This window comes from Macaca thibetana, chromosome 4 (assembly GCF_024542745.1).
Source record: "Macaca thibetana thibetana isolate TM-01 chromosome 4, ASM2454274v1, whole genome shotgun sequence".
Classification (NCBI taxonomy): Eukaryota; Metazoa; Chordata; class Mammalia; order Primates; family Cercopithecidae; genus Macaca; species Macaca thibetana.
The window spans coordinates 29,556,401-29,573,034 of NC_065581.1; the positions used below are offsets into that span (position 1 = coordinate 29,556,401).

General features: G+C 46.5%; 1 protein-coding gene and 1 pseudogene across 3 annotated transcripts in view; one reads left to right on the plus strand and one right to left on the minus strand.

The window, feature by feature from the left end:
- The window catches only part of LOC126953085 (mamu class I histocompatibility antigen, alpha chain F-like), a 245,625-nt gene that overhangs the window by 175,874 nt on the left and 53,117 nt on the right, over positions 1-16,634 (plus strand). For both annotated transcript variants that reach the window (XM_050788435.1, XM_050788436.1), the window contains one exon: positions 14,809-14,841. In XM_050788435.1, the coding sequence (XP_050644392.1) occupies positions 14,809-14,841 (33 nt within the window). The remainder of the gene's footprint in view (positions 1-14,808; positions 14,842-16,634) is intronic.
- Positions 1-16,634, minus strand: part of LOC126953102 (patr class I histocompatibility antigen, alpha chain G-like) — a 230,601-nt pseudogene that overhangs the window by 40,995 nt on the left and 172,972 nt on the right. The window lies entirely within an intron of this gene.

Genomic DNA, 16,634 nt, shown 5'->3' on the forward strand with positions numbered 1-16,634 from the left:
AGAACAAAAATAATACGGCACAGCTGCAAGCACCTCATATATATTAACCCTTTTCATTCATCCAACCACAAGAAATAAATGCTCATAGTTTCCCCATGTCATGGATGAGGAAACTGAGGCACCAAGAGAGAACGTGCTGCTGAGACATAGGCAAGGAGCTGAATCCAGACCGCCTGGCTGCAGAGTCTAGCTGCCCTCAGTGGAGCCAGCGGACCCAGGAGCTGACACCAGAGACTGAGATCTCAGCTGTGCACTGCCCTGGTGGTCTCCTGTCCCAGCCAGGTGTTGATCTGGGCCTTGTAGGCTCATCAGCTCTGGAGAAAAGAAAGAAACAGTAAATGTTCCACTGGGTGCAGGGCGCTGCTTTTATTCCCTGAGGACTTCTCCCTCCTCAGTCACTCCAAAATCAGATTCACCCTTTCTCTGAGGGAAGACGACATCCCCACTTTTTTCTCCCTCCCATGACACTTTTCCCAGCCCCTGCCAGTCCCCTCCCGTGACTCCATCAGCATCAGCACCTGCCCTGTGCCCAGCACCCACCCCGGCAATGAGTGAAAGGACCCCAGGACTCAGGAACAAGACCCAGGAGGAAACTCAGTGCCCTTTCCTCCTCCTCTCACGCCTGACCAGCCCTGACACAGTGGGAGGCCTCCCCAAGAGAGGCCCTGGCCGTGTCTCCATGTCCTCCAGTCCTGGGCTGGGTCACACACACAGTCCTTCTACCCCTCAGACCCCAGGACCTCCTCATCTGCAGAGGCACCTGCACACCAGGGCAGACCCTGCACACTGTGGGTTCTGCCCTCCACCTGCAGCTCAGCGTTTCTCCCCTCCCAGCTCTGAGCACACAGCTCCTAACTGGAGATCCCATCAGGAAGCCCTGAGGCTCACAGGCCCAGCGTGGAAATATGTGGCTGCCATGGAGTCTGCACCTGACCTGATGCTGGTGATTCCCTTGCTCAAGGAGGCCCAGCCTCCCCTCCCCATAACCTGCATATGGGCTGTGCTTGCTCCTGACTGTCCACTCACCCCTGGAAATGCAGCTCCACCCCAGGGCTGCTGCTTAGTGGGGTTGCAAGCCCTTCCTGTCCCGTTCCTAATAGGGCTTCCACCCAGGCCACTGCCATTGCTGCCCACAGGGGATCTTCTCCTTCTCCTTGTGCAGTAGGGGGTTTCTTCAGACCCCTCAGCCTGAGGCTGCCTCTATGCACCCTCTGCACCTGGGGACTGTCACTGCCACAGGCACCATCTCCCACATGGATCCTCTGAGAAAGGAAGCTCTAAACTTGTGTTCCTGTTCCATTCAACGTCCCTTACAACATCAGTATTGGAGGACATCCTATTAAGATTCTCCAACTGAAATTATGTTGATGGACATCAACATTTAAAGCAGGAATTTTGAGAAATTAACATGTGATTTTCATGCCCTTTTTCTGGCCATTGTCCCAGTGAAACCATTCCTGCCTACAGGGAACCAGAACTGACAGTCCCTCTACAGGAGATGCCACAGGTGAGAGCAGGAGCGACCACAGACCTGCACTGCCCGTGCTGTAGGTGTCCCTGGACGGGGCCCTCTTGCTGCAGGGCAGGGGATGAACCGTCCCATCTGCCCAGGCCTGAGGCGCCGACTGACAGTGCCGTTAGGTTCAAGGATGAGTCACCACCACCTCACTGACCAGACACACGGAAGTGCGGAAATGGCAGAAACACTTGGGTCTCCGGGACACCCCAGACTCTCACTGTGCCCTGCACTGTCTCTGTCTTTGCAGAAACTGAAAACTTTCTGCTGCTCTTTTCCTTTCCCCTCAAACAACCTGGCTGTGGGGGAAATGATTCTGACTGTCTCCTATTTTAAACTTACCAGGCCATGACTATGTTAAGAAGAAAAAAATTGGCTCAAAGAGGGCAAGGTGAAGCCACAGAGTACAGAACAAAGCCCAAAAAACAGCCCCCTGGGGACTATGACCCTCGGGGGCTGAAAAAGGTAACACCTGGACATAGGATGAAAACAGGGACCACAGCTGCCCTGACAGGGAGCTGGTCCCCATTCCCCAAATAGCCCAGGGACATCTGCTTATCACCTTGTCCATATTATCTGCAAGAAACACAGGGAGACAGCGGCCATATGGTGGGAACCTGGAAAAAGCACGGCCTCGAGGGACCCAGAAGACATGACACCCCTGAGACAGCTCCCAGATGAGATATATGGGGAGCTGCAAAGTGGACAGAGGATGGCTGTATGCACTCAGGACCCTCCCTGGTACAAGGGGACCTCAAAGGGACTGTACACACAGGAGCCCTCAGTCTGGGGTCGTGGCTCTTTTTCTTGGTGTCCCCCTGATGGCTGGAGAAACAGGGGAGGGGGATGCAGAGAGGAAGGGACTAGAGGCACCACCTCTCCTTGGATTCCTCTCCAGTTTCTAGCCCTCCCCAGATCACAGCTGCTCCCTCTGAGATAGTGATCATCCAGGCCCTCAGCAATCAGCACGCAATTCCCAACTCACCCACCTGGATGTGCCCTGGTCAGCCTGAGAGACAGAGACCGGGATGGGGACAGAGCAGGCTCCATGGCCCTCCCTGCAGCCCACTCCTCATCTGCAGCAGGAGGAGGCCACAGCTGGACGTTTGAGGGCCTTGGCCCAGCCCTGGCTTGGGCAGGACTTAAGGGTATAAAAAATAACCTACATGTGATGGTTCATTTTCAATTCTACGTGCCTTAGTATAGGTTTAAGCAGCCCACATGGTCATAAAGAGATAAAGAAGCAAAATGTACTCAGCCACCACCCCCTCTCCTTCTGGCTTTCCCTTTCATACACTGGCCAGGAGCCTATCGGTTGGGGCCCCCTCAATGACCCCCTCCCCACCTCACCAAAAATTTAGTTTAGGCTAGCTTGCAACATAGATAATTGTACCCTTTCTTATCAACTAAGTGCAGCCATTAGGGCCATAAGTCAAATGTTTAAAGAGTCCTGAGACAATAGCAATGCATTATGGGCTGCACCAAAATGCAGCAAAAAGACACTAAGGAACATACTTGAAATCTTAATCAAACTACCAATAGGTGACATCTGGGAAAATCATAAGCCCTTGGTACTCAGCTAATGAGGAAATGGGGGAGGGACTTGAGCACTAGCGAATACATTGTTGAAATTGTTCAAACCGTCCCTGGTGTGTCTGCATTCCAGACACCCGATATTGCAAAACCATCACTCACAGTCTCACTTTTGCTCTTCTCCGGGTCTCTGAGTCCATTCTTTGGGTTTGGATGGGTGCGTTTGTTTCTCATAGTCTAGTGGCCTGTATGGGGATCTCTGTGCTTGTGTGAAGTGAGTGAGACTTTGCCTGAAAGGGGAAACACGTACCAGTTGATTCATGTGGCCCATTCTATCTGGATGTCCCGGCTCCTCACAGAAACCATAGACAAACTTGAAACTGTTATTCAGGACACAATGAAAGTGACACGGGGGTGTAGAGGGGTGGAAAGCAGGCACCATGGCAAGCAGGCAACCTCGTGTGTCTTGTGGGAGACACTGAAAGTACTGTGGGTGTCGCATCACCATTAGAGAGCTGATGGATGTGGGGTGGTGTTGGGGCTGTCTATTGTATCTACATAATCCAGCAAACTGTCCCTGAGGGAGCCTGGTGAGGCCTAAACAATGAATGAAATTACTCTAGGTATGGCCAAGTAGGAGTTATAATTGCAGTTTTTGTGTTGTCTGGATATCACTGGTAGAGCAGATCAATAAATCCTTAGGCACACGGCGTGCAGTTGTGGATTTGGTGAGTGCATTCCTTTCCTCTCCAATTAGAAAGGGGATACGGAGTGATTCATATTCATGTAGGGTACACAACACATTTATTTATCATTTGCCTCAGGGCTATTGTAACTCCTCTGCCCTCTATAGTATATAGTCTTAAGACTACAGTAGACATACTGGATATCCTATAGGATATTCAATCAGCTCATTTCATTGACAATTTCACGTTGACTGGGGTGGATGAACAGCAGGTAGGAAGTTGGCATTCCTGATCCACATGCTAGGCGGTGCTCCTAGCCCATTATCTGCCTGAAGGACCCACTTGGCAGGGAAAGTTTCAGTGTTTCCATGGCTGTGGGTTCCACTAATCGTATCACCAACTGCACCACCCAGGGGCTGCCAGCCACAAGGAATGCTGGACAGGTCTTCTACAGGCACAGCTCAGTGCCAGCCTGGAGGAAGCACTCTGAGGGGTGGGTGCCATCTTTCAGAACATGGTACATTGTTTGAATCAGAGACGTCTCTGTGGTGCTGTGTTCTCAGTGGAAGAACATGTGGGTCCAGAAATCAAAAGGTGGAAGCAGGTTTGGCTCCATGTCCAATCTCTTTGATTCACCCACTAGGGTATTTTGCATGTTTTATCTCCCAACACTGGGCTGTACAGGTTAGGAGGTCCTGGTTTCCAAAGGAGGGTACCCTTAAAAGGAGACAAAAGAGAGCCCGTTGAACTACACATTACTTTAGTCACCGCAGAAGTTTGGACAATGTGTGCCCAGAGACCACCTGGTGAGAAGAGGAGTCTCCTCCTCTCCAGGCCCAGGTAATAGATCTTCATCTTCAGGAGGAGGCATGGCTGCTTTCACACAGGAGGGCAAAAGCATGTGTGGAAACCAGAGATCCACCTGGGGGCCTTCTGGTTTCCCTTACCTCATTGTAAGTGTGAGCAGAATCATCCAGCAATTCAGCCTGAGAGGATTTGATTTCCAAGGGCACAGACCCGTCAGGGCAGCAGGTTTGAGTCACACTCGTGGGTAATCCCCCAAGGCCCTGCTCCTGTGCTCTGACATCCTCAGTAGCATTGGTACTGACCTTCTGCTTCCCATGGGCTGCAGGACTCTTCCATGGCCTTGCTCAACTCTCCTTAGATTGCCTGTGGTCTAGGACATGTCCAGTGAACTCTCTCTCCTTCTGTCCATCACTGGGAGTCACACTTGCATCTTGGTCTGTTGTCTTTCCCGGGGTAATCTGCCTCCCTTGCAATATCGTCTGACAGGTGTGTCCCCTAATAAAATGCTGTAACTTTAATCCCATGGTGGCACTTGCTTTTTGGAGGATTTGGACTACAAAATCATTTTCATCTGCACACCGGTGACCTCTTACTTACTCCAACTTGTAAAATCCTTTTGTTTATTCAACTTCTTCTACTTGCATTGGCTCCATTTTGCTGGTACTTGTATTATGGTTTTGAATTCGTCGATGTTTGTTGCTTTAATCACTAAATTTGGGGGTAGTTTGTTACACAGCAATGGATAAACAAATGAAGCCCTCTTACATTTCCATTATTCTATAGAGGTTAACTACATCTGTTTTATTTCCTCCCATTTTCATAATATTGGCCATACATAGGGTTTCTAGTTTCTCACGTCTATTCTTTTCTTTATTTTAGTTTCTTTTATTTTTTGTTCCTTCCGTTTCTCCTTCCTTCTGTCCCTCCCTCCCTCTCTTTCTTCTCTATTTCCATTCAACCTCTCGCCCTCCTCCTTTTCATTCTGCTTTCCTTCCCCTTCCCCTTCCTTCTTTTCTTCTTTCACTCCTTCCTCCATTCCTCCTTCTTTCCCTCCCTTCCTCCATTTTTTCCTTTTTATTATGAAATTTTCCTAACATATAAAGTAACCCTATGTGTTTGGGCTATAAGTAAGCATTTTCTGGATCTATATGTCAAAAGTATAATGCCATGGTAGATGAGAAACAAGTAAACAACAGGAAGTTATTAACAGAATCTAAACAAAAATGCCTGCAATAATTCTGCAGCCAAGACAGTGGCTTTCAATTCAATTCCTTCAACTCAGTGTTTTTAGAACACATCATCAACATCAAGTATTACACATTTAATTCAAAAGTTTAGGCCAGGCGTGGTGGTTCACGCCTGTAATCCCAGCACTTTGGGAAGCCGAGGCGGGTGGACCACCTGCAGTCAGGAGTTCAAGACCAGTCTGGCTAACATGGTGAAACCCCATTGTTGCAATCGGTTACTACGGGATATAATGAAGGGGACGAACACAGAAATAAAGACAAAGACAAAAAGATCTGTTCTGAAAGAAGGGGTCGGGGGCTTCTTGCTACTAGTGATTCCTTCTGGTGGCAAATGTAGTTTGTCAGTTTGCCAACATCCTGCTTTCATGAGAACAGTTTGTTGTTTGCTCATACAGCCTCCAGTGGTATAGTGAGTTGATCACGACCCTCATTCTTTCGGCCTCCAACACCCCGTCTCTACTAAAAATGCAAAAATTAGCTGGGCGTGGTGGTGAATGCCTGTAATCCCAACTACTCTGGAGGCTGAGGCAGGAGAATTGCTTGAACTGGGAGGAAGAAGTTGCAATCAGCCGAGATGGCACAACTGCACTTCAGCCTGGGCAACAGAGCAAGACTTTGTCTCAAAAATAAATAAATAAATAAATAAGTTTAAGTTGGCACAATCACTTTGGAACTAATATTATTATTATCAAGTATGGTTAAAGTCCATACAACATATAATCCAACTCCTAATCATACACTCTGCGGGCTTTCCTGCCTATGTGCCCAGGAGACATGCACACTAATGTTTATGGCAAAAACTAGAATCAGCTACATATACATCAATAGAAAACTAGTGCAATCATGGTATAATCATAAAATGTAAACCTTCAGCAGTAAAAATGAGTGAATGACAGCCTCCCACACCACAGATAACTCCTATACGTAATGTGCATCATGGGAAAATAAATGCAGTAGGAATTTGCTGTACTGGAAGCTTAAAAACCAGCGAAACTAACTAATATTTGGATTGGGGATATATCTATACTTATTACACAAATCTTTAAATAAATATAAAGGAAAAATAATCACAAGACTCAGGATGGAGTCTCCTTTTGGGGGATGTGAATGGGCAGCAGCCCAGGGTAGTTTACAGGTTCTGTGTTTTACAACAGTGCTGGCTAAAGTCCATACAACACATCCATTCCCTTTTAAAAAGGAACTTTTAAAATAAATTTGTAATACTTGATGTTGATGATGTGTTCTGAAAACATTGAGTTGAAAGAATTGACTTAAATTCCTAATTCCTTAAACAGAGTTTTTCAAATTACAATATACCTGGTTTTTATAAAAATGAAAGAGAAAAGAATACCAAAGTTCATGGCAAGCATCCTTAACAAGAACTACTTACACTGGAAGAAAACGACAGAGAATTGTAAGGAGCCACGTGACAGAGAGGACCAGCGTGCCATGAAAATGGCCTTGGCTACAAATAGGTCATTTGATCCTTGGCTCACTGGCATCTCTCTAGATTTTTGAAGTATACAATCTTCAATCTGATATGCAAGGTAATTCCATCTTGCAAAGGATTTGGTGTTACATTTTACCACACATACAACTGAGTTAAACTATTACAGAATTGGAAATGCACATCATTGATCAAAATAAATGAAACAAGAAAAGAGTAGAAAGGAATAACCAGTGATGGAATAGCAATATGAATAGAAAGCGCAATAGGACTGCTAAAACAAACAAACAAACAAACAAACAAAACCACCTCAGAAGCACCTGATAGCAGTGCTATTTAGAATCATAGTGGTGTCCCAATCACTGCTATCACATATCATTCAACACCACAACAAAAGATGTTAAGTGTATTATAGAATGCTGATCGAATAGCCAGTTATCGAAAAACCTTGTTTCTCAATTCGAGCTAACAATTTCATGATACTGCATCAAACCAGTTATTGGCATCAGGCTAAGCTAGATATGTTGACTGAAGTATGAGATTCACATCTTTGTAAATGGAAAGCAATCTGATTAGGCAATATTTTTCTAAGTGAAAGCAAGTTAACTAGAGAAGTAAAGAAACAAAGGACGGCTACTCCAGAGACAGAGCAGTGCTTCTTTTTTTAAGTGTAGGCAAATGTTTTTTGAAGATGTATTTCAATAAGAAAATTGGCGCTTGGGACATACTTCCACTAAATTTGAGACATTTTAGACAAAACAAAGACTTATTTTCAAGACATTATTTTTACGGCACTAAAGTCTTGGAACTATTTGATCTAGTTACTCTATGTTCTCAACTGTGTTAACTCATTGAAGAGAACATTGTTGTTATTAAAGATATTGGCAAGAAAAACTCAGAGATACTGTTGTATCTCCTTTATCTGCCTCAAACTGTTTTCTCCTCAACACGTAAGGCTCTGTGATGTCTCAAACTTTTAATCATTAATTTAAAAAGTGAAGCTTATCACAGAATTACAAAAAAACTATTTTAAAATTCATATGGATCCAAAAAAGAGTTCATATAGCCAGGAGAATCCTAAGCAAAAATAACAAAGCTGGAGGCATGAGGCTACCCGACTTAAAAGTATACTACAAGGCACAGTAACCAAAACAGCATGGTACTGGTACAAAACAGGCACATAGACCAATGAATAGAAAACTCAGAAATAAGACCACACATCTAAAACCTTGTGATCTTCAACGAGCCTGACAAAAATAATCAATGGGCAAAGGATTCCCTATTTAATAAATGGTGCTGGGAGAACTGGCTAGCAATATGCAGAAAATTGAAGCTGGACTCCTTCCTTACACCTTACCCAAAATTAACTTATGATGAATTAAAGACTTAAATGTAAATTCCAAAACTATAAAAATCCTGGAAGAAAATCTAGGCAATACCATTCAGGACATAGGGATGGGCAAAGATTTTATGATGAAAACACCAAAAGCAACTGCCACAAAACCAAAAATTGACAAATGGGATCTAATTAAACAAAAGAGCTTCTACAGAGCAAAAGAAACTATTATCAGAGTGAACAGACATCCTACAGAATGGGAGAAAATTTTTGCAATCTGTCCATCTGACAAAGGTCTCCTATTCAGAATCCACAAAGAACTTAAGCAAATTTACATGAGAAAAACAACTTCATTAAAAAGTGGACAAAGGACCTAAACAGACACTACTCAAAAGAAGACATACATGTGGCCAATAAACATAAGAAAAAAAGCTAAACATCACTGATCAGAAGAAAAATGCAAATCAACACTACAATGAGATACCATCTCATGCCAGTCAGAATGGCAATTATTAAAAGTCAAGAAACAACAGATGCTGGTGAGGTTGCAGAGAAACAGGAAGGCTTTTACACTGTTGGTGGAAATGTAAATTGGTTCAACCATTGTGGAAGACAGTGTGGCAATTCCTCAAAGATTTAGAACCAGAAATACCATTTGACCCAGCAATCCCACTATAGGTTATATACCCAAAGGAATATAAATTATTCTATTATAAAGGTATATGCATGTGTATGTTCATTGCAGTACTATTCACAATAGCAAAGACACAGAATCAACCCAAGTGCCCACCAATGATGGACTGGATGGAGAAAATATAGTACATATACACTATGGAATATTATGCAACCATAAAAAGGATTGAGATCAAGTCCTTTGCAGGAATATGAATGAAGCTGGAAGCCATTATCCTCAGCAAACTCACACAGGAACAGAAAACCAAACACCACATGTTCTCACTTATAATTGGGAACTGAGCAATGAGAACACATGGACACAGGGAGAGGAACAACACACACTGGGGCCTGGTGGGAGAGGGCAGTGATGGGGGGATCATTAGCAAAAATGGCTAATGCATGCCAGGGTTAACACCTAGGTGATGGGTTGATAGGTGCAGCAAACCACTATGGCACATGTTTACCTATGTAACAAACCTGCACATGTACCCTGCAACTTAAAATTAAGTTAAATTAAATTAAATTAAAAGACAAGCTTAAAGCATTAAAGAAAAATAATTAGATAAAAGAAGCCTTTGTCTTACAAAATCCTGAAACAATAATTTTAATTTTGCTTTTAATGTATAGCAAGTCCTTTAGTACAACTCTCTTTCAGAGGTGCAGCTTAATTCCCTCTCTTGAGTGTGGCTTGGACTTAGTGATGCACTTCTGATAGGGCCTGGCTCTGTGTTCCCACCCAAATCTCATTGTGAATTGTCTTGTGAATTGTAATCCCCACATATTGGGGGAGGGACCTGATGGGAGGTGATTGAATCATGGGGATGGTTCCCCCAAGCTGTGGAAGTCAGTGGTTGAACCTGTTTTTCCTAATGCTCCCCTCAGCACTGCCCTCCCATAATAGGCCCCGGTGTGTGTTTTTCTCTCCCTGTGTCCATGTGTTCTCATTGCTCAGCTCACAAGTATAAGTGAGAACATGCGGTGCTTGGTTTCTCGTTCCTGTGTTAGCTTGCTGAGGACAATGGCTTCCAGCTTCATCCATGTCCCGGCAAAGGACTTGATCTCATTCCTGTTTATGGCTGCATAATATTCCATGGTGTATATGTACCATATAAGGGGATTTTCCCCACTTCACTCTGCATTTCTCTCTCCTGTCACCATGTGAAGAAGGACATGTTTGCTTCCCCTTCTGCCATGATTGTAAGTTTCCTGGGGCAGCCTCCTCAGCCTTGCAGAACTATGAGTCAATTGAGCTCTTTCCTTTATAAACTACCCAGTCTTAGGTATTTCTTTATAGCAGTGTGAGAACAGACGAATACAACTTCAAACTGATAGAGTAATGCTGACATAACAGTTTGTGACTCTGGGTGTAGAATGTGAAACTCACTGTGGCTTCCACCTTCTCTCTCTCTCTGTCTCTGGGATCATGAGCTCTGGGGGAAGCCAGCTGCTGTGCCATAAGCAGCCCTGCAGGAAGGTCCATGTGGCTAAGAACTGAGGCTGCCTGGGACCAGAAAACAAGGAACTAGGCCTTTTCCAACAGCCATGTGAGTGAGCCATGTTTCAAGTGAATCCCCAGCCCCAGTGAAGCCCTCAGACAATGCAGTCCTAGGCTGACAACTGGACTGCAACCTTGTGAGAGGCCCTGAGCCAGAAGCATTCAGGGAAACCTCTCCTGGATTCCTGACCATTAGAAACTGTGAGAGATGATGAATATTTGTTGTTTTGAGCTGCTAAGTTTTACATAATTTGTTATGCAGTAGTAAATAAGTAATAAATTTTCACAAGAGGATGTATTATTACACGTTAATTTGCATTTGCTCTAAATTTATCATCATCATATTACTATTTTTGAGACAGGGTCTCACTCTGTCACCCAGGCTGGAGTGCAGTGGCATGATCATCATACACTGCAGTGTCAACCTCCTGGGCTCAAGGGATCCTCTGATCTCAACCTCCTGAGTAGCTGGGACAGCAGGCATGAATTAACATGCCTGGCTAATTTTCTATTTTTTATTCTTTTGTAGAGATGGGAGTTTCACCATATTGCCCAGGCTGATCTTGAACTTCTGCAGTCAAAGCTGCCTTCCTCTGCCTTCGAAAGTGCTAGGACTGCAGGCGTGAGACACCACACCTGGTCTAAATTAACTATAAGATAATAAACATGTAACTTAGTTTTAAAAGGTAAGGAGAATTTTCATGGCTGAAGAGGACGTCTTATTACCATTCACAATGATCACTTTACTACAACTCCAATTTCCAACTGTGTCCCAATAAAACACAAAAGGAAGATCCAATCTTTGCTAGGCTGATTCTATGATGGCCCCCAACAACCAGCTCCTGGTCATTCACCTTCCTCCAGTTATTCAACCAACTCTAATGTAGGTGCTGCTGTGAAGGGATTTAGCAGATATAATTAAGCACTTCAATTAGTTGACTTTAGGCTGGGTTTATCCTGCTTGGACTGTCCTAATCACATGAGCCCTTTAAAGGACCGGGTTCTTCCTGACCATAGAGATTCACAATGTGAGAGGGATTCAACATGAGGGGTTTCCTCCACCGTGGGCTTTGAAAATGAAGAGGCTGTGTAAGAAAGAACGCTGGTGGGCACCAGGAATTGAGCACAGCCCTCCCTGTTCTCTACAGTGACAGCCAGCGAAGTACAGCAACCTCAGTCTTACAACTGCCAGAAACTGCATTCTGCCACCTCTGTATAAGCCTGAAGGGGATTCAAAATGAAAACACAGCTTTGGGAAGCCCGGAATAGACATTCTGTCCACATCATGCTCAGATTTCTGACTAAGGAACTATAAACAGATAAACGGGTGTTGTTTGGCCAGGCGTGGTAGTGCATGCCTGTAATCCTAACATTTGAGGAGCTGACACAGGAGGATCACTTGCAGCCAGGACTTTGAGACTAGTCAGGATAATACAGTGAGACACTTGTCTCTACAGTTTTTTTTTAATTACCTTGGCATGGTGGCACTTGCCTGCAGTCCTAGCTACTCTGAAGACTGAGGCAGGAGGATTCTTTGAGCCCAGGAGTTTGAGGCTGCAGTGAGCCATGATCATGTGACTGCACTTCACCCTGGATGACAGAGGGAGACTCTGTCTCTAAAAACAAATCAATGAATACAATAAATGGGTGTGTTTAAAGCCAATGTTTGTGACAATTTGCTACACAGTCTTGTAAAATTCATACAGAGACTCAAAAGACTTGTGGAATGAATTGATGAATTGATATGCACACTAGTTACATAAAATAAAATATATTTTAATTTTTTCAGTGTTTTACATTTTACAATTTTCTGTGATGCAGTTTAATACACTCATATTTCATTCAGTCAGTCAAGAAAAATTCATTTAGTCCCTACGATGAACCAGGTATGCCCTCATATGCTCAAATGCCTGACATTCTAGAAGCTTCACAAGAACAAGGTGGAGCCACTGGAGTGTTTTAGGTGGAGAAATGACACACTGTGACTCACGGACCCTGCGCAGCTACTACAACCAGAGCGAGTCCTGTGAGTGACCCCGGCCCGGGGCGCAGATCACGACTCCCCACCTCCATGCCCTACAGACGACCGGGTTACTCCTGAGTCTCCAGGTCTGAGATCCACCCCGAGGCCGCGGGACTCGCCCAGACCCTCTACCTGGGAGAAGCCCACGCGCCTTTACCAAAATCCCTGCGGGTTGGTCCGGGACTGGGCGAGGTTCGGTGGGCGGGGCTGACCGAGGGGGCGGGGCCAGGGTCTCACACCCTCCAGTGGATGATTGGTTGCGACCTGGGGCCCGACAGGCGCCTCCTCTGCAGGTGTGAACAGTTCGCCTAAGATGGCAAGGATTACCTCGCCCTGAACGAGGACTTGTGCTCCTGAACCGTAGTGGACACTGTGGCTCAGATCTCCAAGCGCAAGCGTGAGGCGGCCAAAGCGACTGAACGAAGGAGAGCCTACCTGGAGGGCACGTGAGTGGAGTGGCTCCACAGATACCTGGAGAATGGGAAGGAGATGCTGCAGCGTGCGGGTACCAGGGGCCATGGGGCACCTCCCCGATCTCCTGTAGACCTCCGAGGCTGGCTTAGCACAAGGAGAGGAGGAAAATGGGAGCAACACTAGAATAGCGCCCTCCCTCTGGTCCTGAGGGAGAGGAATCCTCCTGGGTTTCCAGATCCTGTACCGGAGAGTGATTCTGAGGGCTCGTCCTGGTCTCTGGGACAATTAAGGGATGAAGTCTCTGAGGGAGTGGAGGGGAAGACAATCCCTGGAATACCGATCAGGAGTTTCCTTTGACCCCACAGCAGTCTTAGGCACCAGGACATTTCCCCTCAGGCCTTGTTCTCTGCCTCACACTGAATGTGTGTGGGGGTCTGACTCCAGCTCCTCTGAGTCCTTTGGCCTTCACTCAGGTCAGAATCGGAAGTCCCTGGTCCCCCGCTGAGAGATTAGAACTTTCCAAGGATTAGGAGATTATCCCAGGTGCCCGTGTCCAGGCTGGTGTCTGAGTTCTGTGCTCCCTCCCCCCCCCCCCCCCCCCCAGGTATCTGGTTCATTCTTAGGACGGTCACATACTGGTGCTGCTGGAGTGTCCCACGAGAGATGCAAAGTGCCTGAGTTTTCGGACTCTTCCTTTCAGACCCCCCTAATTCACACGTGACCCACCATCCTGTCTTTGACTATGAGGCCACCCTGAGGTGCTGAGCCCTGGGCTTCTACCCTGTGGAGATCAGACTGACCTGGCAGCGGGAGAGTGAGGACCAGACCCACGACGTGGAGCTCGTGGGGACCAGGCCTGCAGGGGATAGAACCTTCCAGAAGTGGGCAGCTGTGGTGGTGCCTTCTGGAGAGGAGCAGAGATTCACGTGCTAGGTGCAGCACCAGGGGCTGCCTGAGCCCCTCATGCTGAGATGGAGTAAGGAGGGAGATGGAGGTATCATGTCTTTTAGGGAAAGCAGGAGCCCCTCTGGAGACCTTTAACAGGGTCGGTGGTGGGGCCTGGGGTCAGAGACCCTCACCTTCCCCTCCTTTCCCAGAGCAGTCTTTCCAGCCCACCATCCCCATCATGGGCATCATTGCTGGACTGATTGTCTTTGCAGCTGTTGTCACTGAAGCTGTGGTCACTTTTGTGCTGTGAAGGAAGAAGAGCTCTGAGTTTTTTTGTCCCACTGAGGGTTCCAAGCCCCAGGTAGAAATGCCCTGCCTGGTTACTGGGAAGCACCATCTACACTCATGGGCCGACCCAGCCTACGCCCTGTGTGCCAGCACTTACTCTTTTGTAAAGCACATGTGACAAAGAAGCACAGATTTATCACCTTGATGATTGTAGTGATGGGGACCTGATCCCAGTAATCACAGGTCAGGGGAAGGTCCCTGGCTAAGGACAGACCTTAGGAAGGCAGTTAGTCCAGGACCCACATCTGCTTTCCTTGTTTTCCCTTATCCTGCCCTGGGTCTGCAGTCACACATTTCTGGAAACTTCTCTGGGGTCCAAGACTAGGAGTTTCCACTAGGGCCTCATGGCGCTGCCACCTTTCTGACCTCTCAAAGGACATTTTCTTCTCACAGATAGAAAAGGAGGGAGCTACTCTCAGGCTGCAAGTAAGTATGAAGGAGGCTGATCCCTGAGATCCTTGGGATCTTGTGGTTGGGAGCCCATGGGGGAGCTCACTCAGGCAATATTTCCTCCTCTGGCCATATCTCCTGTGGGCTCTGACCAGGTCCTGTTTATGTTGTACCCCAGGCAGTGACAGTGTCCAGAGCTCTGATGTCTCTCACGGCTTGTAAATGTGAGACCCTGGGGGCCTGATGTGTGTGGGTTTTTGGGGGGAACAGTGGACACAGCTGTGCCATGAGGTTTCTTTGACTTGGATGTATTGAGCATGTGGTGGGCTGTTTCAAGTGTCACCCCTCACTGTGACAGATATGAATTTGTTCATGAATGTTTTTCTGCAGTCTGAGACAGCTGCCCTGTGTGGGACTGAATGGCAAGATTTGTTAACTCTTTCCCTTTGTGACTTCAAGAACCCTGACTTCTTTTTCTGCAAAGGCATCTGAATGTGTCTGTGTTCCTGTAGGCATAATGTGAGGAGGTGGGGAGACCAGCCCAACCCCATGTCCACCATGACCCTCTTCCCCACACTGACCTGCTTTCCTTCCCCAATCACCTTTCCTGTTCCAGAAATGGGGCTGGGATATCTCCATCTCTGTCTCAACTTTATGGTGCACTGAGCTATAACTTCTTACTTCCCTATTAAAATTAGAATCTGAGTATAAATTTACTTTTTCAAATGATTTCCAAGAGAGGTTGATGGGTTAATTAAAGGAGAAGATTCCTGAAATTTGAGAGACAAAATAAATGGAAGACATGAGAACCTTCCATGGTACACGTGTTTCTTGTGCTAATTTGTTGCAGAGGAGGAGACTAGATGGGGCTGTGCACAGTGGGTGCTCAGGCCACCATGAACTTTATGTGGTCACTGCTCAGCTGGGTCACCATTGCTGCTCCATTGTCCTTGGCCCTTCAGTAGAACCTTGTCCCACCAGGACCTGTGATCACAGGTGTTAGGCAGGAATCTAGACCCAACATGGCGGCGTTACCCGGCGTAGCAGGCCTTTTGTTAAAGACTCCCTTCACCCTTGTACACACCCGCAGACTTACATGCGTCAGAGTTCTGGCTGGGCAACCACACTCCCCCATGACCCGCAGCTCACCTGCATTCCACAAGTTCGTAAACAGCAGTTTCGGTTGACAGTTTCCAAAGATCCCTTCCTCATGACCCTTACTCAACTCCTGCCCTAGTAGTTTCAAGACCCCCCAGGCCCTGTTTGCACAACCAGCTTCCCTACCTCTCGGGCTATAAAAAGCCCCTCAGTGCTACTTCCTCGGCCCGCACCTTTGAACCAAGAAACCTCGCCTGCGAGTCCTAATAAAGGCTATTCTCACTGCCATTTGCTTGTGTCTTCATTCCCGGTTTGGCTCCAGCCTCAGTTTACCTTTACAACAGGGACTTGGATATCACCTAGGGTGGCCCCTACACATAGAAGTTCCTGTGTTATCAGAAGAAAAATTTTCAGACCCATATACCTCTTCTCCTCCTTCCAGGTCTCTTTCAATTGTATTTCCATCTTTTCCCCAACCTTCTTCTTTTTTTTTTTTTTTTTAGAGACTGAGTCTCACTCAGGCTGGAGTGCAGTGGCACCATCTCGGCTCACTGCAACCTCCACCTCCCGGGTTCAGGTGATTCTCCTGTCTCAGTCTCCCTAGTAACTGGGACTGCAGATACGTGCCACAACGCCCAACTTATTTTTTGTATTTTTAGTAGAGATGGAATTTCACCATATTAGACAGGATGGTCTTGATGTCCTGACCTTGTGATCCGCCCACCTCTGCC